This window comes from Mus pahari, chromosome 4 (assembly GCF_900095145.1).
Source record: "Mus pahari chromosome 4, PAHARI_EIJ_v1.1, whole genome shotgun sequence".
In the NCBI taxonomy this organism is placed as follows: Eukaryota; Metazoa; Chordata; class Mammalia; order Rodentia; family Muridae; genus Mus; species Mus pahari.
The window spans coordinates 104,800,289-104,827,432 of NC_034593.1; the positions used below are offsets into that span (position 1 = coordinate 104,800,289).

At 40.2% G+C, this 27,144-nt stretch overlaps 1 protein-coding gene and 1 pseudogene across 1 annotated transcript in view; one reads left to right on the forward strand and one right to left on the reverse strand.

The window, feature by feature from the left end:
- The first annotated feature begins 10,634 nt into the window (after nucleotides 1-10,634).
- On the forward strand, nucleotides 10,635-11,084 carry LOC110320872 (annotated as a pseudogene).
- A 9,706-nt stretch (nucleotides 11,085-20,790) lies between these two features.
- Vcam1 (vascular cell adhesion molecule 1) overlaps nucleotides 20,791-27,144 on the reverse strand; it is a 19,623-nt gene continuing 13,269 nt past the window's right edge. The window contains exons 7-9 of the mRNA XM_021195736.1: nucleotides 26,403-26,669; nucleotides 24,940-25,206; nucleotides 20,791-21,885 (exon numbers count right to left, since the gene is read on the reverse strand). Coding sequence (XP_021051395.1) covers nucleotides 21,725-21,885; nucleotides 24,940-25,206; nucleotides 26,403-26,669 — 695 coding nt within the window. The 3' untranslated portion in view covers nucleotides 20,791-21,724. The remainder of the gene's footprint in view (nucleotides 21,886-24,939; nucleotides 25,207-26,402; nucleotides 26,670-27,144) is intronic.

Here is a 27,144-nt window from a genome sequence, read left to right on the forward strand (position 1 = left end):
ATCCATAAGCACAAATAAATAAATCTTTAGAAAAGGAATGGCTTAGTAAAAGAACAATAATTTTGAAATCACAATCTGGTTTTTAAGAAATAGGAAGAGTTGGAAAGACAATTAAACAAACGAGACTATATGAATGCTCATCATGAACACAGAAAATATTCCTTAAAGCAGTAGTCTCTGAAAAAATAAAATAAAATAAAATAAAACCATTTCCAGTTTCTAAGAGGTTAAATCGAAGAGTACAGGAATATCAAGTGTTGATGAGGATGTGAAGTAAGGGGGACTCTCACCATGGTAATACCAGGAAGCTTTGACTGTTTTGAGATAGTTTCTAGAATTAAACCTCATGACTTCTTTCTTTGGTTTCATTTTGACCTCTTTAAACAACATTTTCATAAACACAATTTCATACAAATTAATGCATATTGCTATTTCCCCACCTGCCTCTCACTCCCAAAATCATGACCACAAAGCACCTAGCTGTCTTGATGGTGCTTGGCGAAGCTCCCCAGTGACCACTTAGCTATCAAAGGTATGCTGTTTGATCAGTTTCACTGAGGCAAATGGTATAAAAAATTTTGCCTGTGATTTGCTGATTATAGCTCATCTGGTTTTTTAATCCTCACTCCAGTCTCTGTATTTATCTATGCAGCTGGTATCTTGATTTATACAATCCAGGGCCTGGCTGCCATTGGACCATGCTTACTATCTACTTTGTTATTATTGTTATCTTTGTTATTGGCCTTTGTCAGATTCCAGATCTGGGGCCCTTAGATGTTTTTTCCACTTCTCTTATCATCTACCTTGTTTTCCATGTTGAATCTATCACCAGGTTTCATTAATTCTTTTTTCTAATGTCTTCACATCCACCTTCTGTCTCTGGTATGCTCTGTCCTAGAGCTCATGACTAACTTCTGATTGTGCTGGGAACATAGCTAGAGAAGGCTCGCAGCCTCCTGTAAGATTAAACTCCTCACTTACAGTGACTTACAATCCCTGGTTTGTGCCATTGGTACAAACATAAAGAGACACCTGGTTATCATTTCCATGGGGCCAGGTACCCTTCCCAGCATGGGCATGTCTCAGACGGGAAGAGTCTACTTAGGAGAACAGTAAAGGAAGTAGCCTGGAATATCCATCTTCCTGCCTGAAGGATTTCATAAAAGGAAAGGAATGTCTTTCTTCGCAGGCCAGAACGCTAAGCACTTCCATAAACTAGACCCACTCTTACATCTCATGGAGACTCTCATCTGAAAGTAGAAACTTGGCTATACAGAGGAGATGAGATAAAATAAACAGGGTGTGTGTGTGTGTGTGTGTGTGTGTGTGTGTTTGTGTGTGTGTGTGTGTTAGTTTCAAGTCCCAATCATCCGTATCTGCCTTTCTTAGGGTTTAGTTATCTAGACTCAAGGAATTCCTAACTACCCGAAGGAACTGTTTTCTTTTATCTGCCAGGACCTTACCAGCAAAGGGATGGATCTACCCACTTCTAACTTGAAATGTTGACTATAAATAAGATTCTTCTTCATCCTTTCACTGGGAGTAACACATTCTCTTTCAGGAACCAGTTTACCTCTCAAGCCCTTTCTATGGAATTCCTGGAGTGACCTAAAGGAAAGACTGAGTTTATCTCACTTCCTTGGATAAATGCAAGAGGAAATGAATTATTCTCATAATAGCTTAAATTTTTGGTAAGACTGTATCAGGGGCTACTTCTGTTCTCATGAAATCGGACGCTGTTCACGTGGTACTCCTCTGAGTGTTGGCTGTGATCACTCTGCCTTAAATGCCACGCATCTTCTTTGACAGGCTTGTCCATCATGTCAATGATGTCTCTTGCTGTATTAAGCGATCTATCAAAACATTTGAAAATATCCGTCCTTTATTGTATTACAACTTTGAACTCCATCTTTCCAAATTTCACTAATGATTACAAGATTTCATTCTTACTACCATGTGTTTAAAAGATCACATCGCATCCTCTGATTTTGACACGAATATATAAATCTGTAAGCCATATGCCTTGGTTCTGACTGCTTGGCCGCTCTTCAGTCTTTACATTGCTGCCTCTCAGCATCTCACACTGAACCCTGAAGAGCTCTTCCTCGCACCTCTCTGAGACCTTGCCTACTCCCGGTCTCCTCAGTGGATAAGTCTTCACCAGCTGAGATTCAAATATTATTTTAATTTTCTTCAGGCTTGCACCTAACTGATGAGGGCAGTCATGCTAAGAACAAGTGCTTTCAGTTGCAAATGCTTCGGATTTCCTCACCAAGATTCTCCTTGTTTTGAAGCCACCTTCAGCAAGTAGGTTTTAGTAATGTTTGTTGGCTGTTCTCAGCCTGCTCTGTTGCATCCTGGATAAAGGTATGAGTGAAGGTGTAAGTTTGTCACAGGGTCAATCTGGCAATGTGTACTTAGATTAACACTCTTGATTTGTTTTGTTTTGTTTTTACTCTCTACTTATGCTCCCTGCTCCCCTCAACTACAACTAAAGCCAGCATTACTTCTTCTTATTCTCCCTTGAGACAGAATCTCACTGTGTACCCCAGACTAGCATAGAACTCTCTTTATAGCTCCAACTGTCCTTAAACTCAATTTTCTCCTGCCTCAGCCTATGCTGGGGTTATAGTCATGTTCCTCCATACCCCAGCTACTTCTTTCTTTTTCTTTTTCTTTTTCTTTTTTTTTAATATGAGAAACCATTTCTGCTGGCCCAGTCTCTTATCTCACACATATCTTCTTTACAGATATTATGTGAGTACTACTCCAAAAACACCCCAGTTCAAAAGCTTTGAGAGAATCTTCTATACCCATAGAGCAACATTCATGTATCTTAGGTCTGTAAGCATATCTGTAGGGTTTTGCTAAGTAACTGATACTTGAGGACCTAGCCTACTGTGAAAGGCATTATTCCGGGGAGGGTTGTGTGTGTCCTGAAGTATACACAAGTCAGGAGGTGAAGCTAAGCACAGTCAAGCAGGTGGCATTCAGTTATTTCTCTTGACTGTGGCTGTGATGTGAACAGCTGCTTCTAGCTCCTGTCACTGTGATGTCCTCACAGTGATGGACTTGTAGCCAAGAAGTGTATGGTGGCATAGGCCTCTTTCACCCCACAGTTGCTTCTTGTTCTGTCATTTTATAGAATCAACAGAAAGCAAATTAGATCACCATGTCTTAGTTGTCTAAAACGTTGGGTTCTGTCTCACTTAATTAGACAGAAAAAAAATCGAAGTAAAATAGCACATGTCTACTGAGTGTTTGTACTGAGCAGAAATCATCTTTGATGTGGTGGTCACATGATCTGACATGATGTAAACTTTGTCCTAACCTGATTTGAACTTAGTCATTGCCACCTGCCTCCAATACCAGTTTTAATCTTTATTTTTTTTTATAACCCATGGTTATACATCCTGACTGTTTGGTTTCTCCAGTTATTTTTGCAGTAATTATTATTATTATTATTATTATTATTATTATTATTATTATTATTACCATTATCATCATCAGGACTGGAGTGTTGCTGTCTAATCACTCTGGCATTGGCCCAACTTTCCTGTTTGTGAGCTAACCCCTGGGCTTGTCCCCTGGATGCCCTCCTTTAGAATTGCTACTACAGGAAGCTATGCTGGCAAAGACTCTACCAATTTAGGGGTCTACTCTGGTCTTGGTCTTTGATATCAGAGGAACGGGCCCCAGGCATTCCAAAGTTAGCCCTTCTAAAAATCACACTACAATTTCCTACAGTCTCATATTTAAAAGAAATCCTGTAATTCACCCTCTATCTGAACATGCTTTATTATTTTCCGTTCTAATAAGTATATTTGGAGGCACATTCCTCAACCCCAGATCTTCTCTTTTCAACAGCTCAGCTCTTTTAATCACTGTCTCAGCCTGATTGACTTCCTCTAATTTAGCAACATTTAATGATTGCCCTTTATACAATGGCTGCTGTGCCCACTCTCAACACAGTGTTCCCATTATGTTCTGACAAATTTGGACCAGCATAATGTTTTCTATGATTTATGATTATCTTTTTCCTTCCCTTTTCCTGATGCAGTTGAGATCTACTATAACCATCTAGTTCAGGAATTAATGGATTACCTGTTTCCAATTTCAGCCTCATTATCTTTCTAGACCATAACACTGCAACTGGGGTAGAGTGGGGACAAGCCATGTTCCTCACCACAAGATTAGCAGTTTCCAGTAGTTTCTATTCCAACTCACCTCTTGCTGCTGTGTGGACAGCAGATGCTTTGCGGACATTTGGGGAATGAGCATGGCTTTCTCTGTGAAAATCAGATCTCTCTTCTTTCTTTCTCGTTCCCAGACCACCTGAATTCCAGTGCACAAGACATTTCTCAGAGGGAAACAGTAATCCCATGCTAATTCACTTTCAGTGTCAGCTCCCAGGCACGTACAACTTACCACCTTACTTCTAAGTGCCTGTCTATTCCTGCTTACTTCTATGTACCTGGCCCTTTCACCCAGACAGAACACACTGCGTAGAGTCATTTAATCAGCCAAGATGACTGTTGTACATCTGCAGAAAACATTCTGCCTTCACTGCGACGGTCCGTCCCATTTCCCTTACTTTGAGACTTCATGTGAAGTGAAAAATTAGTTTAATTTGGCTTTATTCCATAGCCCCTTCCAAATTGTGGTTTTTTTGCTACTATAGCTTTGTTTGGTAACATTAGAGTCTTAACAAAGGGCCTTGCCAAGCTCCTCAATGATGTTGGTCAGGATTAGTGATTTTTTTCAATAATAGGGCTATAATGGTCCTCTCTGGTAGCACACTGCCCTCGCCCTACAACCTCTCCCTTCCTCACCAATCCTTGCTTTCATTTACGGGATCTGAAATATCTGCTCATTGTTGCTGTCTCTATGCAATTGCTCCTCAGCTACAAGCAGAGCCTTTGTAAAATGGGAGATCTTTATCATATTTCCTGGTATCTGGTGCAGGATGCAACCCTTAGGAGACATTCAACATACACTGTATGAACGCAGGAGCGAGAACTCAAACAAAAAACCCTTATCATCTGTCTCTGGCAGGAAAGACACTAGCCATGCAAGCCTGGAGATCTGAGTTCAGTTCCTGGAACCTATGACTAGGTAGGAAGGGAAAAGTGACTCCATAGCACTGACCTCTGTCTGACCTCCTCATGAGAATCCCCCCCCACACACACACACACATCAGGTACACACAGAGAATAATAATAAATGCAACTTATTATTAAAAACTCTATTAGCTTTTCCCAGCACGAATACTGGTGCATATTCCAACATTCACACCCTACACACCAGATCCATTTTTTCAATGGTAGAGAATACCCAGAAAGGAATTATTTCCACTTTACTAATCACTGTTGCTAGGTGCCTTGCTCCAAACACAATAGTACATCTCTTTCATAAAGATAAGACTTCTTGCCTCATAGCTCTCTGCCAGTATTTTGTGTCTAATGCTTATACTTAATAGACATCTGTTTTTCAAATAAAATCTCATTATCACATGTTTATACTATCCAGAGTTTGTATGTATTTTTGTACTTTTGAAATCTTTGTTTTTTTTTCAATAGATACTTTACTGAAGAAAGCACATGAACAACCAATGAACATATGGTATGACGATCAATACAAGTCATTAGAAAAATCCAAAATTTATCCTTAGAAGTCTATTTCCTATTTTGCTTTTTATTCTTCTCTCATCCAACACATCCTGACTGCAGTTCCCCCTCCCTCCACTCCTCCCAGACCCCTGCCTCCACACATACCTCCCCTTTCCTCCAGATACACTTCTCATTTCTCTTTAGGAAAAAAAAAAGCAGCTCTCCTAGGGATAGCAACTGAGCATAGTGTAACCAGTTACATTGACTTGTACAGTTGTACAATAAATAAATAGGCACAAATCCTCCTATCAAGGCTGAACAAAGTAATCCAAGAGAAGGTAAAGGGTCCCAAGGGCAGACAAAAGAGTCAGAGTCAGGCCCTATTCCCACTGTTAGGAGTCCCACAAGAACACTACTCAGTCATAACATATGCAGAGGCCCTAGCTTAAACCCATGTAGGCTCCGTGATTGCTACTTCAGTCTCTATGAGCTCCTATGAACCCTGCTTAGCTGATTCTGTTGGTTGTGTTCTCCTGGTGTCCTTGACCCTTCTGACTCCTATAATCCTGCCTCCCTCTCATCTGTGGGGTTCCCTGAGCTCCATCTGATGTTTGGCGATGGGTCTCTGCACCTGATCCCATCCGCTGTCGGAGGAAGCCTCTCTGGTGTCAATTGGACTAGGCACCTATGGGAATCATTTTATTGACTTCTTTTTTTCAGCTGTTTGGTCCTTGCCAGTCTATCTTCTAACCGACTCTCTTACATCACTTCTATTTTGCCAAAATTTGTCTGGTATCCTAGGTTTTCAGTCATTTGCAAAAGAATTCAATTTTTTCAAACCAATCATTTTACATTCATATCAACTCGCATTCTCTAGTAGTTCTTAGGCATGCTCATGAGGACTGATGGTAGTGTGTACATCTATGCCACGTGGTTTTACTTGTACATACAATCTAATGGCTATTTTTTGTTGGATTTAGGCAAATTTTTTATTATAGTTCATTTCTTTTCATTCTTTTAAACAATTTATGTGTGTGTGTGTGTGTGTATGTGTGTGTGTGTGTGTGTGTGTGCAGTGAGTGCAGATATCATTAGAAGCCAATAGTGTCAGATCCCTGGGGAGCTGGAATTACAAGGAGTTGTGAGTTCAACTTGGGTGTGTTGGGAACTGAACTTGGGTCTTCAGCAAGAGAAGTATGCACTCTTAACCCCTGAGCCATCTTTCCATCCCCAGTTTCTTTTCATTCGTATCTCATTTGGGGCCACTACTAATAACAAATACTGAAATCTAATTAATATTTTCCCTTCAAAAGTGACTGCTATCAATTAGGTTAACAAACTTCTTGATTTAGAGTCATTCTTCTTTTTCCCTCCCTCTCCCTAAAAGAGGCCAGTTTCTCCCACTAAATTATTGGCGCTTGGATCTGGTTAATGGAGTATTCTACGTGTTGGCAGGAACACAGAGATTGAAAATGGATACACTTCTACCACTGGGGCTAATGAGACAGCACCACACAGATTTTTCTGAACTGAACAATATACTTGTTTGGGAATCTGTTCCACTCTTTCTCCTCAAAAGACTCAGTCTTCTAAAATTATTGTCCCTTTGGCCTTTAGAGTTTATAGCAACTGATGTTTTTGCTCTATTCATGAAGAGGAAGCCACCAGTCATTCTCAATGGTACCAAGAATCATTGTACTCAGTTTCCCATGATCATTAGGAGCTTTCATTATACTAAGAACTTAAGTTGGAAGAAGAGAAATAGCAGATAGGTTGCTATCTTCCCAAACACATGAAGGTCAGTAGCTTAATAACCCTATAGTTTATCAGACAGTGTATATACTAGGCTGTGGAGAGTTGAATAATAGCGATGTGCAAGACAGTTTCTCTGTTTTTAGTTGCTTATTTCATGTAGATATGTGTGCACAGGAGCAGTTGTGACAAGAAAGAATGTGATAGGTGTTTTAACAATTCTATAAGTAAGTGTGTTTCCAGATGAGAGTACTAACTTCTATCTGAAAGAGTTGAGAATGTTTTCTAGAATAAGTACCATCTGGTATTGGTCTTGAAGGATGGAAACAGCTACAACAGATTAGATACCAAGAAGCCAGATGTAGTCAATGATCAGGGAAGGCAAACTTTGAACTTGAGTTGCATTTATAGTGTGTGTTGTGTTGAGATGATCCTGAGGGAGATAAGTATGCCAGGCAGGCACAGGGGTAGGGCTGAATGCTGTGTTTTGGGTCAGAGTACATGAAGATACAAAGAATGAAACAACATCTCATTCTTGATGTCATTGTAAAGACTTGGGCCTTTTCTTTTTTTTTTAAAGTAGTATATTCCCAACCAACTTTCTTACACAGACATTTAGCAGTGTCATCCTGGAAGAAGAGGGACATTCTGCAGTTAGGCTAAAGGGAATGGAGGCAACAATCTAGAGAATACAGTCAGAAGATGTTCAAGGATATGGATGAGAGGAAACAGGACAGAAAGGAGATATAGTCAGAGGAAACAGATGGGTTTGGGGCATGGACTAGATATAACGATGAAGGACAAGAGGATACAGAATGTGTATTTTTATTTCTTTTTTCTTTTTTTTCTTTTTTTATGTGTATTTTTCTATTATGAGGTTTTGAAATTCTCTGTAGTTTTCTATTGTGGCTATTAGATTTTCACAAACTCGGTATCTTAAAACATAAATAGATTTTCTTAGAGATATTCTCATAAGAACCAAAAATAGAGTTTTATAGGACTATGCTCAAGGTGTCTGTAGACTGTGATGTTTTATGGGGATTGGGAGATGACCTACTTTCTCATATTTTCCATCTTTCAGAGACCACCTGATTCAAGTGTGGTCCCTTCCTCCATCCTTAAAGATGATTACTTTGTTTCTGATAGTCTATCTCCATTTCTGACTGTGTTCCTCCTATTTCCCTTTAAAAAGAACTCTTGTGATCCCACTAGAACCATTTCAGGGATGCAGGAGATTATTCTAAGGTCAAGAGCCTTCATCTAATTACAAGTGCAAAGTCCTTTTCACTGTGTAATGTATCACATCCACAGGTTTGGAGATTAGGTCTGGGGCATCATGAAGGGGCAATGATGGAAAGCCTATATAAATATATAATATTTAAACTATCCTTTACCTCAAATGACCAATTTTACCTGAGTACTTATTAACTCTATCTTCCAGTACAATATTTTATGGCTAGCTCTATCTATTTGGCTAATTCTAATATTTTGACTAATTCTAATATTCTAATATTTTATGGCTAATTCTGACTCTTGTCGTCACTGTTAAAAGGCAACATGATCCTTTTAAAGTGATTCATTTTATTTCTTTAATTAGTTGGATTTTTCCTTTTGGTTTGTTTTTGCTTATCTTTTTGATTTTTCTTTTTATACACTCCCCCCCCCCCCTTTTTAAACCTCTTCCTTTTAAGCTTCCAGATTGTAAACATATGATAAGCATTGAGAGCAAACATGTGCTATACTTTTTGGTCCAAAGCAATTTCCTTAAGAATTTGCTTTTGATGGCAGATGGCTGTTTTAACATAGCAACCCATATGCTTCAAAATGCAACCCGAGAGGATAGGTGCCCAGTGAGCTCATCTCAGAGATTTAGCATAGTATTCTGAGATTCTAAAGCAGCAGGATTTCTTCCTTCCTGAAACAAACTGAAGACCTAAGTTAAATGTGCATTTTTTTTTTAAGATTTCTGACCATCTGTCTATCAGAGATGTCTAAGCTTATGGAAGTCTATATCTTGTAAATAAATTAAAAGTGGAACAGTGCATAGAACAACAGTGCAGGCTTTGGAGCCAGACCAAGTACTGTCAATCACAGCTCCATTTTGTAATGATCTTCAGAAAATTGTGTACATGCTCATATAGCTTCTTATTGGTCAAATAGTAATGCTTAATTAGTTGTTATGATTACCAACTAAAACAATTCACTCAAAGCTTTTACTCTAGAATAGTTATGTGTTGATTTCTCAATAAATATTAACTATCAGTACTTTAAAAAAGTCAGATCCATTAAAAATGTGTGATGTTGCTGGGCGCTGCTGGTGCATGTCTTTAATCCCAGCAATTGGGAGGCAGAGGCAGGCAGATTTCTGAGTTTGAGGCCAGCCTGGTCTACAAAGTGAGTTCCAGGACAGCCAGGGCTATACAGAAAANCCCTGTCTCAAAAAAAAAAAAAAATGTGGTCAATGTTATTAACTTTAGCCCTTAGGCAAACAGAGGCAGAAAGATCTCTGTGAATTTGAGACCAACCTGTTCTTACATAGCAAGTTATAGGACATCTAGGGGTACGTAGTAGAACCCTAACTAAAATATATAAAAGATAAAAATATATCTGTGATGCTTGCCAGAGTTCTCACCACTGTCTTTGGTCAGCTGGAGATACCATTATAGTAAAGGCAACCTTGAAGCAACAGGACACTGACAACAGGAAACTCAGGACCTCCTCATCTCTTGTTGTGCTGGGCTTCAGGTTCATTCTCTGATTAAAATGGAGCAAATTGGTTTGTGTTGTCATTATCCTGAGCTTCTGTGCCTGGAAAAAGGAGACAGGAAAGCGAAGACCTATATTTTTCTAGAATTTCTGTGCTGTCACATTTTGCCTTACTCTTTCTGGGAATACTTTCTAAGATGGCTAACATTTTTCACTTGATTTGGAGAGCTTGAAAAGTAAGGACTACCACTACCCAGATAAATTCTAGGGAAGTCCATATTTCCATTGAATGGCAGAAAGAAAATCCACAAAGCCCTCACTCAATTAGAGTGAACCCAGAACCCAGGTGTGATGGTTCATGCCTATAACCTCAGCAATAGGGAGGAGGCTGGGCAGGTAGATGATCATAAATTTGAAGTCAGCCTGAGCTACATATCAACAAGATCCTGACTAAACAAATAGATAAAAGTAAATAGCCTTTCCTATCCTACATCATCGAGCCATTGCCATAATGCAGATTATTATTATTATTATTATTATTATTATTATTATTATTATTATTATTATTTTGTGAAGAGAATTATGGGGAAGACCATCACACTTGGGGTTGAACCCTTGGACACTATAGAAAATGTAAAGGTCAAGATCCAGGATAAGGAAAGAATTCCTCCTGATCAGCAGAGGTTGATCTTTGCTGGCAAGCAGCTAGAAGATGGCTGTATTTTGTCTGACTACAACATTCAAAAGGAGTCCATCCTTCATCTTGTGTTGAGACTCCATTGGTGGTACTAAGAAAAAGAAGTCTTACACCACTTCCAAGAAAAGTAAGCACAGGAGGAAGAAGGTTAAGTTGGCTGTGCTCAAATACTATAAAGTGGAAGAAAATGGCAAAGTCAGTTGATTTCATTGATAATGTCCTTCTGATGAGTGTGGTGCTGAAGTTCTCATGGGTAGCCAATTTGACAGGCATTACTGTGGCAAGTGACTTACTGCTTTAACAAACCAGAAGATAAGTAGTTGTATATGACTTAGTAAAAAGAAGGAACTGGAAAAAAAAAGTAAGTAAATAATAAATAAATGAAGCATGGTGCATAGGGGAAGGACAGCTCAGTAGATAAAATGCTTGCTGTGCAAGTGGGTCAGAGTTTGGGTCCCTGGCATGCACTTGAATGCTTTATTTCCTGCCTGAATCCTAGTATCTGTGATAGTAAGAAGGAATCTTTGGATTTGCTAGCCAGATTGGTGAACTGTGAGTACATCCATATGCAAAGTGGGACATCATCTGGGAAGATACTAGCATCAAAGATTGGCTTCCATGCACACTACACATACACACATATGCACCATATACATGTGAGCATATGTACACATGCATTTACACCACACACAAGCAAAAAAAAGGGGGTGGGGAGAGAGATAAAAAGTGAGTTTGAGGAAGGACACAATGGCTCAGCAGATAAAGGTGCCCACAAGCAGGTCTGACAATTGACTTCCATTCATAGATCAAAGTAACAGAGAATAATGCCTAAGATTTAGGTATTTTCTGACCTCCACACATGCATCAAAGCATGAAGATTCCTGAACGGAAACATGCATGTGTGAGTTCACACATGCATGTACCACTCTGGGAGTGAGAAAATGCAGAATGAGATGGGGGAGCTGAAGCTGGTATTTCTTGACTCCTGGGTATCTAGTGGCTACTAGGAAACTGGACAGAGAAGTCTGGACAGAGAAGTCTGCAACAAGGCCAAGACCATTGAGGCCTTAGGACAGTGTCTAGCCTGGGACCAGGGCTGGGAGCTCTGGCTTGGCTCATCAGTAAAGGTAGCGATGGTTGTCTGGAAGCACAAGGAGGCCTTCTACAGAATATTTAGGTAATGGCTCTGTAGGTAAAGGCCTTCTCTATGCTCCCCATGGCGATGGTAGATGAAAGAGACAGTCCTTGGTTCCAACCTGTTTATTGGTTGTTCATCATGGGAAATAGATGTACCCACTCCTCAAGGTGGACCAGAGATTAACTACCTTTTGCAGGGAGGAATGTCTGGAAAGGGAAGCTTATTGGCTAAATACTCAGGCCTCTTGGTACCTCACTAGCATGGAGATCCCTGTTCTGGGCCTATGTGACCACAAGTTACATTTCCTTATGTGGGGAATGTGGACACATGTTCCAGGCCAGGAATCTGGCAGGGAGCAGGGAGCTGCCTACATCTCAAGTGTGCACCCGAGTTCCTGGGGACTCAGACCCGCTCTACCTTATCAAGTTTCCTGGCAAGGTCGACTGTCTAACAGTTTTTATTAAAAAGGTTGGACCTGATTGGTAGACATGAGAATCATTTTCTATGTCTATAGCATTGAAATTACAGAGCTGTTTGTTGGAAGGGTTTTGAACAGATTAAGAAATTAGTGCAGTTGCTTACATGTAGCAATTTTACAGAACAACATAGTAAAATTTCTCCTTCCTCAGAGGTTCCCTAAATCCTCCTTAAGTCTTCCCTTTACCTAAAGCTATATTTAGAAAGCCAGAGATGCAGCTCAGTGGGGAAGGGCTGCTTGAGTTCTTGCTTCTTCTCCTTATTCTCTTTATAACAAACAGTTCAATACCCAGAAACCAAATCGGCTCACCTCTGGATCTCTAAACCCAGAACATGTATAGCTCTTTGAGAACTCTGAGTCTCAAGTACACCTACAATAAATTCACTCTAAAATAAAATATGAAAGTAGCTTGACAGTAAACGGACACAAAAATATAACACAGGGATATTAATTAAAACATGTCTAAAGTAGTCCTATCCATATGAGGCAAATTAGATTTTAGAGAACTAATTTTTATAAAGTAATAAAGAATTTTTTACATAATTTTTAAAGAGGAAAATTTTCAAGAGAACATAATTTTAAAGTTATACACTTAAAGAACTTAAAAGTACACAAAGTTCCCTGCTTCTAAGTGGGATTCAAGCATCCTCACTTGGGTCTTGCTTCTTGTTTAACTTCCTTGGGTCTCTATCATGGGTATTCTGTACTTTTTGACTAATATCCACTCATCAGTAAATACGTACCATGCATGTCCTTTTGGGTCTGGGTTACCTCACTCAGGATGATATTTTCTTGTTCCATCCATTTGCCTGCGAAATTCATAGTGTCTTTGTTTTAAATAGCTGAATAGTATTTCATTATGTAAATGTATCACATTTTCTTTATCTGTTCTTCATTTGAGGGACATTTGGGTTGCTTCCAATTTCTGGCTGTTATGAATAAAGCTGCAATGAACATCGCGTTGGGGTGTGGCTGAACATCTTCTTGCTATATGCCTAGGGATAGTATAGATGGGTCATCAAATAGAACTCTTTACAACTTTCCGAGAAACAGCCAAATTGACTTCCAGATTGGTCTTACAAGTTCACAATTTCAACAACAATGAGGTGTTCCTCTTTCTCTACTTTCTTGCCAGTATCTGCTGTCACCTGAGTTTTTCATTNTAGCCATTCTGATTGATGTAAGGTGGAATCTCAGAGTTATTTTGATTTGCATTTCCCCGATGACTAAGGATATTAAACATTTCTTTAAGTGCCTGTTGGCCTCTGTTGAGAACTCTCTGCTTATCTCTGTACCCCATTTTTTGATTGGGTTATTTAGTTTAACTTCTTGAGTTCTTTATATATTTTGGATATTAGCCCTCTGTTAGATGAAGGGTTAGTAAAGATATTTTTCCAATCTGTAGGCTGCCATTTTGTCCTATTGACAATGTCCTTTGCCTTACAGAAGCTTTTCAGTTTCATGAGGTCTCACTTATTAATTCTTGACCTTAGTGTCTGAACCACTGTTGTTCTGTTCATGACATTTTCACCTGTGCCAATGGGTTCAAGGTTCCCCACTTTCTCTTCTATTAGACTCAATATGTTTGGTTTTATGTTGAGGTCCTTGACCCATTTGGACTTGAGCTTTGTGCAAGGTGATAAATATGGATCTATTTGCATTCTTCTACATCTGCATGTAGAGGAGGCAGAGGGAGGGAGGGATCTTGGTAGGAGAGAGGAGGACAAGGGGAATAGGGGAGCAGGATCAGGCATGGGGAGAGAAAGAGAGTTCCAGAGGGTCAGGAGAATGAGTGGAAATATGCAGCTGTTAGGATTGGAGAGTGGGGAGATCCTCTAGGAAGTTCCAGAGACACAAGATAAGGGGACCAATGCAGGTGACTTTAGCCGAAATGCCCAACAGTGGGGATATGAAACTTGAAGAAATGACCACCAGTAGTCAGATAGGACCCCCAGTGGAGGGATGGGGACCCCAGCCCACCTATAAAACCTTTGGCCCAAAATTGGTCCTGTCTTTAAGAAATGCAGGGATAAAGATGGAGCAGAGACTGAAAGAATGGTCAATCAGAGACCTGCCCATTTTGAGACCCGTCCCATGGGCAGGCACCAATCCCTCACACTATGAATTAATGATGCTATGTTGGGCTTGCACACAGGAGCCTAGCGTAGCAGCCCTTCTACCCAGAAGCTGACTGAGACAGATGCAGATACTCACAGGCAACCACTGGACGGAGTATGTATGCATAGTCCATATTTGCACAGCAATGGAACTGTACAGTGCCACATTTCTTAGACCCCATTACTCTGTCTTTCAGTGATTCATGGCTGTGTCCTTAAACTTTTAGGCAGCATATACGGTCTCAAGCCAAAGTAATAATGTTTGTTTTTTATCAGTCGTTTGGAATTCTGTATTTAATAGCAGTCTTTGTTCCCTTTCCAGCATGACAGCATTCAAAACCCAGGTACTTAGGTGCATTTTAATTGCGTACAAGTTGGGTTAAATAAAAGTAGTCATAACATTCTTTAATTATACAATGTTGCTTTCAAAATTCTTTTTCCTCAAGATTGAAACTTTCACTTGAGAAAGTTAGCTGGAATTTTGCACAATACAATTCAATTCCGGAGTGATTCACAGCATCTCTCTCGTCACCACACAAAGTCAATGCCATTTTATTATTCTCTTCTGTTCAAAGATTAAAACTGTGCCTTTTCATTTACATAATCAGCTTGCTCTGATGTCCACAATGCCTGAGAGGCCCTGCCAATGAAGAGCGCATTGCAAATGACACAGGGCTCTCTGCCAATAGCATTGCCCTTCTCTAGGAGCCCAGAACCTAATTTGTCACAAACCTCAAGCAAGACCCGCACAGCATATCCATCACGTTGCAAGCTTGCGCTACAGGGGCAGCCGAGCCTCACAGGGCACTGCGTGCATTTTAATTTTTTAGAAGTGAGGTTCTCACAAACGCCCGTGACTAACGCAAAAGTCATTTCAAAGGACAATACAAGTGCCCCACTTCCTGTGCAGCAAAGAACAGTGATAATGGAACCCCAGCAGTCACTATAAACTGGCCTGGGGACTTGTTTGTCTTTTCTTTTACTTCTCAAGACTGGTAAGGTTGATTACGCAATGATGAAAACAAGCTAAAGAGGACTTGGTTAGAGCTAAATACAAAAGGAGATTATTTAAAATAAAATCACACACACACACACACACACACACACACACACACACACACACTGCTCGGGGCCTGCTAGATGGCTCAGCAGATAAGGCACTGCAAACCCTGGCAACCCGATTTTGATTCCCGCACAGTGGAAGGAAAGAACTAACTCAGGCAAGTTGTTCTCTGACCTCTCTATGCACTCTGTGGCATGCAGTCCCTACATACAAGAAAGAAAGGAAGAAGGGAGGGAGAGAGGGAGGGACGGAGGGAGAAAGGGGGGGAGGGAGGGAGGGAGGGAGGGAGGGAGGGAGGGAGGGAGGGAGGGAGGGAGGGAGGGAGGGAGGGAAGGAGGGAGGGAGGGAGGGAGGGAGGGAAGGAAGGAAGGAAGGAAGGAAGGAAGGAAGGAAGGAAGGAAGGAGAAAGAAAATAAAATTTAAGTTGCTGATGCCACATGTGTAAAGAATTGTTGTGCCTGAGAATTGGAGGGAAACTCAAAATTTGACTGCCCCCCCCCAAAAATCTTAATTTCACATGCAAAACAAAAAACAAAACACAAAACAACAACAATTAAAAAAAAAAAACCAAAACAAAACCAAAAAACCAAAACCACTAAAGTTCCTTATTACATTAGATAGGCGTCCTGACTCTTACCTTCCCAGGGAAGTTTAGTAACCACGTGGATGGATTATGACCCAGAAATATTAATCAAGTGAACCCTTTGCTCCTCAAGTTATGTTGGTCAGATAATTTTATCACAGAGGCAGAGATCTGAATAGAGCATAAAAGGTTTGACTACGACAACCTCCACAACGTGAAGTTCACAAAGCTACAAAAACATCAAAATCAATATTATTAGCATATGTCACTCCCTAGAGTTTCTTCATAGGTCTTTGCAAGTAATGCTCCCGTGCTTTCTGTCTGTCCCAAAGCAACTGCTGACATACAACTTCATTATAGATTAGTTTTCATTTCATAGAATTTATTTAAGTAAGGTAATCTGACCATTACACTGTAGCCCATACTGACCTAGGACTCAGCATGTAGCCCAGGCTGACCTTGAATTCACCATATAGTTCAAGTAAACTCACCCTCCAGCCTTAGTCTTTTGAATGCTGGGATTACACATAGGAGACACTACACAAAGCCACTAAATTTTAATAGACATATGCTACTCATTTATGTTTTCTTTTTGGTCTGGCTCCCATTTGTTCATTAAAGTAAGGAGGTTTATGTTGTCTTGGGTTTTCAGAGTCCATTACTTACTGAGGCTGTGTCATTTCCCTCTGTATAGATACAGCATTTAACCATTCACTTGTGGATGAAATGTTGGTAATTTTTAGTGTGGGGCCATCACTATTACTGATAACAGCAGGATCTTCCTCTGGCTGTTTTCCATTGGGTGTCTGCCATATGGTTGAGCCTCACTTTTCTCATTGTTGCATCCACTTGGATAGGTTTTTATTTTCCTTTGGGCTCAACAAAAAGAAAAAGGCAAACTCACAATTATAAATGCATAATTCAGAATGCTCTTTGATTTACAGGAGATACAGACTAAGGATAAATACAGTACACAAGACTTGAAAACTGTTGAGCAAATGATTAGACCTGATTGTTTTTATAATGCCATCTACTCAACAGCTTGAGAGCACAAATTGTTTAGAAGTGCACATCAAACATTATCCAAGGAAGACCGTATTCTGAACAACACTACAAACCTCAACAAATTCAATCAATATTTAATTCATAAGAAATAAGCTCCCAGACTAAAATGGAATCAAACTAAAGATAAATAATAGAAAGATGACTGAATGGGAAGTTCCCAGATACTTGGGACCTGCTTTTAAATAACTCATTTTCAGAAGAAGGAATTACACAGGGATTTAGTACATGTTTTAATTGAATAAGAATGAAACACAGCACATCATAGTTTGTGACATGTAGCTAATTAGCCGGAACAATTATCCCTCAGCTGCTTATACTAAAGCTATGAAAGGTTCTAAATTGTTGAATAAGGTCTCCTCTAGATAATCTAGCAAAAGAATAGCAAGCTCCATCTAAAGAAAGCAGGGAAACGAAATCATAAGAAGGCACTAAGGTCAGTGGCACAGGAAATGAAAGCAGTAGATTAAAATCAAAGAAACAGCCGGGTGTGGTGGCACACGCCTTCAATCCCAGCATTCGGGAGGCAGAGGTGGCGGATTTCTGAATTCAAGGCCAGCCTGGTCTACAAAGTGAGTTCCAGGACAGCCAGGGCTATACAGAGAAACCCTGTCTCGAAAAACAAACAAACAAACAAACATAAAATCAAAGAAACAAAATGGCCTTGCTTTGGAAAGCTCAGTGACTTAGATCAACCTCTACTTGTCTAACCAAGGAAGGAGAAAACACAAGTCAGCAGAGTGAGTGCAGGGGAGTACATAAAGATCCTCCAGCCATTACAAGGATAATAATGTTCTCTCTCTCTCTCTCTCTCTCTCTCTCTCTCTCTCTCTCTCTGTGGTTTTGAGTTTTCTTTTATTTTTGAGATTGTATTAAAATTACAACCACTTCTTCCTGCTTCTTCTCTCCAAACCCTCCTGTACAGTCCTCCTTGCTCTCTTTCAAATCCATTGCCCCCTTTTCATTAATTGTTGTTATATGCACACATGTATATGCATCTACATACATGTTTGTAAATATAACCTGTTCAGTCTGTATAACGTTACTGGTGTGTATGTATGTTTTTAGTACTGACCATTTGGTGTTAGATAATGTGCACTCTACCCTGGAGACTATTTCCCCCTCTCCCAGCAACTATCAGTTGCCAAGAGCTGTTCTGCTAGGGTGGAACTCTGTTCCCCTCTCTGTGCTGACATTTGGTCTGGCTTGAGCTTGCCTGGATCTTATGCATCTGAAATTACAAAACTTTTTTGAGGCAGGGTGATACATCTTCTACTTCTGAGCAGAAAAATTTGTCTTAGTCATGACAGAACTCAGGAGCCAAAATAGAAAACTCAAAACATTTGAGTGTGGTGGAATTTAAATGACTGTCATCTGAAGATACCCCAAAAGTGAAGGCATAGGTCGTAAGTGGGGTACTGAACTGTGTAGGACAGCTGAGTGATTATAAAAGGAAATCAAAGGACTAGGATCAAGAAAAAAAGGGAATTTGTATGTATTTATGTGTTAATAAAAACAGAGCACCATCCTCTAGAAAAAAAGGTCAATATATTTTGACCCCCTCCTGGTCACCTATCCCACAATCCTTCCCCATCCCCTCCTCCTCATCTCCTCTGAGTGGGTGGGATCTCCCCCAGGGATCCTCTCCCCCTGGCACATCAAGTCTCTGCAAGACTGGACACATCCTCTCCCACTGAGGTCAGACAAGGCAGCCCAGCTAGAAGAACATATCCCATACACAGGCAACAGCTTTAGGGACAGCCCCTGCTTACCCATGTGAAGAACAAGCTGCAAATATGTTACATATGTGTGGGGAGGCCTAGGTCCAGTCTGTGTATGTCCTTTGGTTGATGCTTCACTCTCTGAGAGCCCCAAGGGTTGAGGTTAGTTGACTCTGTTGATCTTCCTATGGGGTTCTTAATCTCCTTCAGGGCCTGCAATCTTTCCCCCTATTCTTCCACAAGAGTCCCCAAGCTCCATCCACTGTTTGGCTGTGGGTATCTGTATCTGTTTGAGTCAGTTGTTGGGTAGAATCTCTCAGAGGACAGGCATGCTAGACTCCTGTCTGATATATAGATATTTTTAAAGAAGAGAGTTCAAATGATACTAAAAATAAAATCATTCTTAAATATATGAAAATCTGTTCAAATTCACTAATGATCAGGTAAATCTAATTTTAATAGCATTTTGAGACACAATAGTTGAGAATAAATAATTTAAGTCAGATGACACCATATTGAGCAGGATGAGCACCGGTGGGAATTCTTCTTCCCTGTTGAAAAAGGAGAAGCTATGTAACTACTTTTGAAAGGATTGGCTTCCCTGATGAACCTAACTGTGCATCCAAACTTCCATCAAAAACACTGGCTGATGGGTATGATCTCCAGAAAAATCATGGAAGCATTCATAAATTCTCACATTACAGTAACACTTACAGGAGCTTCTTTTCATATCAGAAAAGATGAAAAATCACAAATATCTATTAATAAAAGGATGGATAAACAAAGAACATAAAGTCTTAGAGTAGAACCCTGGAGAACAGAGAAAACAAGTGACCTGTAACTGTCTATAACAACCAACAATGGCTGAGTTGTGCAAGAATAAAAGTTTAAATAAAAGAAAGTCACAAGGCAAGCATAGCTTGATTTTGCTTATATACATTTCAAGACCAAGCTAGCTCATGCTCTACTAAGAATCACTTACACAGATACAAAGCCTCCGGAGAGAGGAAATAACCAAGCCACATTCAGGACCTCCTGGCTCAGTGGGAAGACAGTAGCTACCTGTGTTAGGCATACAAGATGAACTGAAAAGTAACTGTTTTGTCTTTCAGACTTTGTAGTATGTGCCTAAGTGTCCATTCTTTGCCAATTTATTGTATATATTTTATAGTGGGTGTGTCATTATTTTTTAACTTAATTGTTACAGATTCCAAGAATCCTAAGCTACAGATCTTTTTAAATATTTTTATTCATTCTTTTCTCGTGTATTACATCCTGACCAGAGTTTCCCTTCCTCCCTCCCCTCCCAGTCCTTCCTTTCCATCTCTTCTCTCCTCCAATGCAATCCTCCTCCTGTTTCCCTTCAGAAAAAAAAAAAAACAACAAAAAACAAAAAACAACAACAAAAAAACGTGTCTCAGAAGGTTTGTCAACCAAACATATCATGTTGCAGTAAGACTTGACATCTTCCTTCATATTAAGTCTGGATGAGGCAACTCAGTAGGAGGAAAAGAATCCCAAAGCAGGCACTGTTAGGAGTCCCACAAAAAGGCCACGATACCCACCCATCGCTTGTATGCAGACCACCTAGGTCAGATGCATTGCAGCCTCCCTGATGGTTGGTTTAGTCTCTGTGAATCCCCATGAGCCTAGGTTGGTTGATTCTGTGGGTTTTCTTGTGGTGCCCTTGACCCCTCTGGCTCCTACCATCCTCCTCTCCCTGTTCTGCCAGGTTCCCAAGCCCTGCCTAATGTTTGGCTGTGGGCCTCTGCATCTGTTTCCATCAGTTGCTGGATGAAGCCTCTCTGATGATGGTCATGCTAGGCTCTTGTCTATGACAAACTACAGTTCTTAATTCATTAAGTTAAGATGATATGAATAAATGTTTATTTTATCATATTCTCATGTCAATTTTGATAAAAAGAAGTCTGACCATGTTTTGAGTATCTGTATTAGATTAGTAGTTTGAAGTTTTTACTCTCATAACAGACAATTCCAGAAGAGCAAGACAACCAAAGGAGACAATTTACAACAAATGAAACACAACTCTTCTATGTTCAGAAACTTTCACTTTACTATAGTATTTATAAAAGATAAGTCAAATGAAGTCGCATCTAAATCATGTTAGTCGTTCCACAAGAGCCCGATGAAGAAACAGGTCCCCGTACCGTACAGTACCATGTAGAGAAAATTACTTAACCATTATACCATGAATTAGGGGTAGTACCTGAAAGTCAATCCAGTGACCTCTTTGCCATTTGACTATAAAAATATAAAAACCCTGGCTTCTTTTAAAAACATAAAATCATTGTCAATAAAATTCATAGGAATAAAGTTAGGTTGGAAAAAATAAAACACAAAAAGATGACACTGGTCAGCTGCCTAGTCAACATTAACATTAATATTAAACTTTCCTAAGACACATTAAGTTACAACAGTCAGTCCGAGCAACACTCTCTGATCACGCTCTGACCTGCATATGGAGCGCTACTACTCTAAACAACCTTGCGACGACATAATTTTATCTTACATATATACAGATTATGCTATTTATATACACATCATGGGACCTTTCCATTCACTTCCATGACGGGGAATTGTCAAGCAGAACTTTTCTGGTTGGCTTCTTGCATTCGGCAAGGAATCAAGCAGCCACTTCTTTTCCTTCTTTACTGAGAAGGGTTCTGGGAAGTCTGAATGCATGGCTTGGTTTGTGGAGGGGGATGGGGCTGTAATAAACAGTATTAAGGATCTGGGTTTTATAAATAATGTCTCTTCTCAAACATTTCAGATGTTAGCTACACTTTTGATTTCTGTGCCTCCACCAGACTGTACGATCCTTTCATGTTGGCTTTTCTTGCAAAGTAAATGATCATCCCGATGGCAGGTATTACCAAAGAAGATGCAAAGTAGAGTGCAAGGAGTTCGGGGGAAAAGTAGTCCTTGTTATTTTCTCTTCCTGGAAAATAACCGAATGGATGCAATTAATGTCTAGTACAAAAGGAAATAATTTAACCACAGTGTGTGTATTATGGTAACAGTACAACGAGTTCTTCAAAGAAGAAGCGATAAAAGCTGCGCTGAGGACCATCGAGACTCATATAACACCCCCCCCCTTTTTTTTTCCTGAAATTCCCAAATAAGCAGCTCATGGTTGCAATGCTCATGATGGGTACGAAGATGACAGTTTTTGACTCTGCAAACGTGGATTTTAAAAGATTGCGTTGGGTGTAAAATGGAAAGGGGGCTCACACAGTTTAGTGATCTGTTTCATAGGATCAGGAATCAGAAATAACCCTATGACTCTGTTAGCCATGAAAAGAAATGCCTACCGTGTCCTATAAGACAATCTATGCAACACTCAGTATGGCCACTAAGGTAAAAGGTAGAGCATTCTTGTTGATGGTTGGCTGGCACGCGCTTATATGCTATGTTCTGTGTGTCCGAAGCAAAAGCATCTTTATATGATTATTTCCCCCCAGGATTGACAACTTCCCTTGATTTACTGATGGTCTTTGCAGATTTCACTTAAGTAAATGACATAGTTACTCATAGAGTGCATACTCACAATCCAACCACCACAATTTCATATCCCTCTAAGGGCTTGTAATTTAATATTTGACCAGATAATTGTTAAATTTGTTTTCCTCCTCTGACTGCAAACTGTATAAAGACAGCTATGTTTATATGGGTGCATCACAATTAGCCAGCACTTCAGACCCTCCTTGGCATTCCGGGTAGTCCCAAATATTATTTGAGTACTAATAAACTTTTTTCTTTCTAAATCTTATCATTTTGCCAAATAGTCATAAATTTAGTACTGAAAATGGCAAGATATAAACACTTTAAAATCTTTTAAGAGAACATGTGACAACAGCAACACCTTGAGCAACATCTGAGCTTCATAAAGACATCTCCAGAGAGCATGGCATCCTCCCAAGACTTGCTTCTGTTTTTTGTTTGTTTGTTTGTTTGTTTGCACCCTACAGCATGGCCTCACAGTTACATTTTACTGTTTGAGTCCTGGCAGGGATTAGTGATCTGATCTGGGGCACCATTACAATTCCTTCCAGAGCTTTCAAAACACAGAAAGTCATTCAAGTAGAAAAGACTTACTGAAGGATGAAAACGATGCTTCACCTTAAGCATCCTGATAATGACTTCATTTCTCTGCTTCCTTTGATAGAACTGGTAGAAGGGTAATATTTTAATGGGATACTTATAATTGTGGTTACTCATCAATATATTGATGTCAAACTAGGAAGAAGTATTTCTATTACTGTTTTCTTTTCGATTTAATTATTATCTTTGTCTTTCTGTTTGTCCCTCAGACATCTGTTGGAAACTCAAAATTGATCCACTTGTTAGGGCAATATTCTAACATATTTTTTCCCTATTAATTATATAAATTTTGAAAGTTTTAACGATTCCTGATCATGTGTATTAGTAGGATGCATTTAAGCCAAAATCAAACAAGACAATAAGTATAAACATTCAGCTATGAACACAAAGGAGAACTAGTTTAGATTATCCAGTGGGGGGGGGGAAGGTCAACTTTGGGTCTTTATTCATATGCAATTATTTGAAATCATCTTCATATTGGGAACATGAATTTCTGGCTGGGTGACTAATATGCTTTCATTGTTCATTTAAAAGATAAATTAAAAGTGGCAAATTCATAAGAAAATAATTAAACAATTAGAATAGACAATGTGGGAAGAAGCAGTTTTCATGGAGAAACAGCCAAGCACACAGGATGACAAAACTCTTCGAAGTGCAAATGCCTGGGGGCTTGGCTAAAGTAGAGCTAGCCAGAGGAAGATGTAGTTCAGCCTAGGCATAATGGAGATCTCAGTCCATTTCTCCGGAGGCAACACCTTCACACACTGTCTCATATCCAGTAACGTGATGGAATATACTGCCCCACTCTTTGAATACATGGCAACCCCCTTGGCCGGATCACCTGTCTTCAGAACAATTACCACAGGTAGGTAACTAGAAGTTTGACATTTAATTATGATATTTTTCCCTTCCTTTAACATTTCTAACTAGATATATAAATATTGCTCTGATTTGAAGAGGTGCTATGAAGACAGAAAAAAACCATGTATGCCAAGGTTTGTAATTTTGATGAATGTAAAATGTGTATGTTTTCTCACTCATATTCAGATTTTCTCTACACTGACATGTGATTAGTTGACTCTCATGGTCAATGCCAGACCTCTTCAGAGTCGGCCCTCATTAGCAATGTTGCTCACTCTACCAGGCTGGATTTCAGCATACAGCAGTTCTTTGGTGTGCAGAGGGCCTAATGCTCATTAGTCAAGACTAGCATCAATAAAATTAGCAGGCACTCACAAGAGAGAAGAGGAAAGTAAGGCGTGCCAATGAGTGTCTGGCGGGGGCCATTGCCCCTCCCTCCCTCTTCATCAGGTTAAAGCCGGACAATGGGGGCATGGATTTCAAAGGAAGCTCTTGTGAGATCTAGAGATCCTGCTTAGAATCCAGGCCGCTCTCCCCAATTAACATCCTCACAAAAGAGCCCTACAGAAAACCTGCAGTTACTCTGTTTTCTGAAAGCAGAGCTCCTTCCCGTGGGGGGCAAGGTCTGTCCAGGACTGTTTTCCTGCTGTGCCAGTCCAGATTCCTTAGTTTCCCTTTACCCCAGAGGAAAAGTTGTAAAGTATATTGTTAAACTCTTAGCAAATCCAAGACCTTGGAGACCAATGATGAATTGGCAACTTTGGGAAAAAAAAAAAAAAAAAAAAAAAAAAAAAAAAAAAAACAAATGGGAATTCCACATCACCGATGATTAATGTCCACTTCCTGGCTAAATGCTATAGGATAGAACAGCTGTATCTGATTATTTCAAGAAGCATTCAGAAATAAGCGGTCAGCCATAGAATTCCAGCTCATTTTACCAGCCCCACCTAACCGTAGAAACTTGTTACTCTCCTCGGAAACGTGGAATAAATTTTAAAATAAATAAATAAAGCAAACACAAAAAGCTAACCTTTCACATCAAGTGTTAAACTTCTTAATTGTGAGCCCACTTCAGTCTTAGATTCACACTCGTATATGCCGGCATCCTGCAGCTGTGCCTGGCGGATGGTGTATGAGCCATCCACAGACTTTAATACCATGTCTCCGGTCTTTGCTTTCTTCTTCAGGATTATCCACGTTTCGGGCACATTTCCACAAGTGCAGGAGATAATGACGGTGTCTCCCTCTTTGACACTCTTAGATGGAAAGACTGTAAGCTGTATGTCTTTTGGAGAGACTGAAGAGAGAATGGACAGTTAGTGTGGGGGGAGGAGGGGTACAGATATGTCTTCCTGACTGAGAACGTTGGCAGTCATCGCTAAGCTGTTTGCAATGCTTTCTGCATGAGCTGTAAGGAAGACAAGCAAAGAAGCTGGGCGTTTGACCAATTCCCCGCGATCATATTCCAAGCAAGAGAAGACATATCTCAGGTTTCTTTTTTAGCCTTAATACGATTCTTTCTTTACCTGGAGGCAGCAGTAGCAACAAATCCCAGCATCTACCTTAACAGAATAATCGCAAGGGATGCAGAAGAGCCCGCCCCCGGTGCTCCCCAGAGAAAGAGCATGGGGGGGGGGGAGGGCGGGCAAGGCAAGTTGATTGCTTCCTAATTTTGCCCATGAAACCTTATGGTTTCTGTGTGCCAAGCAGAAACTGTTGTGTTTTCAGTCTTGGGTCTTTATCTTGGAGAAGGGAGAGCGATACCTAGGTTCAGCCCAGTGGATCTCAACAGCGGGCTGAGAGGCCAGAGGACACAATTACTGTGACCCTTAGTCTCATAGTTCACAGATAGTGCCCTCTTGGGCCTCTAAGCAAGTCCTAGGCAGCTTCTTGGAAGTTGCTTCTCAGGGTCCTGTTCAGGCCAATGCGATGGTTTTAATCCTAAGTAACTTCCTACCCTTGTTTCTTCACCAAAACCCTGATTCCCAAGTGTCCCTGAGCTTCCGGCTTGGTTTCTGCAGGGAGCATTTCATTTGCTATGAATAGGATTTTAGGGCAAGTGATTTGCTCTGAAATGAAAGTCCAATCCAGGAGCAGTGTGGAACTGTTTTCATAATTAATGAATTCATTTTTAAATTTATTTGTATTTTGCACATAAATGCAGTCTTGAAATAAAGGTTTTCCTTTCTTTCTTTTTTTGAGGTTTATTTTTATTTTTAAGTTATGTTTATTTGTATGTGTCTCTGTGGGTTACACGCATGTGGTGCAGTGCCCAAGGAAGCAAGGAGGTGGGGTTACGGGCAGTTGTGAGCTTCCCACTGTGAGGGCTGCAAACAGAACCAAAGTCATCTTTAAGAGCAGTGGGCATTCATTTTGGCTAGGCCATCTCTCTGGCCCCCAAAGGCTTTCTTTTCAAAGAGGATCCTGTTCGCTATCAGTAACTCAATAGGAAATGTACTAGCCATAAATATCATAAAGTCACACACGGCTTACCTTGGATAATCAGTTCAACTGACTTTCTGCTAACTCCAGCCTGGTTAATCCCTTCACACACATAAATGCCGGAATCTTCCATTTTTGTAGACATGAAGGTGAGGGTAGTATTTTCAGAAAGAGGCTGCAGTTCCCCGTTATTTAGCTGTCTGCTCCACAGGATTTTGGGAGCTGGAAAACCATCACTTGAGCAGGTCAGGTTCACAGGACTGCCCTCCTCTAGGGTGGGAGAGGGGCTGACCCAGATGGTGGTTTCCTGGGGGGCAACTGAAAAGCAAAAAACATTTAGCTTGAATCTCTTATGCCCTGAAATCCAAAGAGTCTAGACAATGTTGTAAAACAGGCAAAGCACTCTGGGCTAGCATAGTTTATAAACTGGGATAACCAGCCCAGGAGATTTCTGTGGAGGAGACTCAAGGGGAGTTAGAATACAGATGAAATGTGGACATTGTCAAATGGCAGAAAGTTCTACAGATCTCTCTTAATGCCAAGAGCACGGAGAATCAAGTATAGTGTTTTGTTTGGGTGAAATGGTGGATATGAAGTCTCTGTGTGACGCATGGAGAAGAAACAGGGTAAGACAGAATTGACTCTATTTCTAAGGAAAGAAAGAGAAGAGTATTGGAAATATACACACACCGCTAGACAGACAGAGAATGAGAGAGAGAGAGAGAGAGAGAGAGAGAGAGAGAGAGAGAGAGAGAGAGAGAGAGAGAGAGAGAGAGAGAGAGAGAGAGAGAGA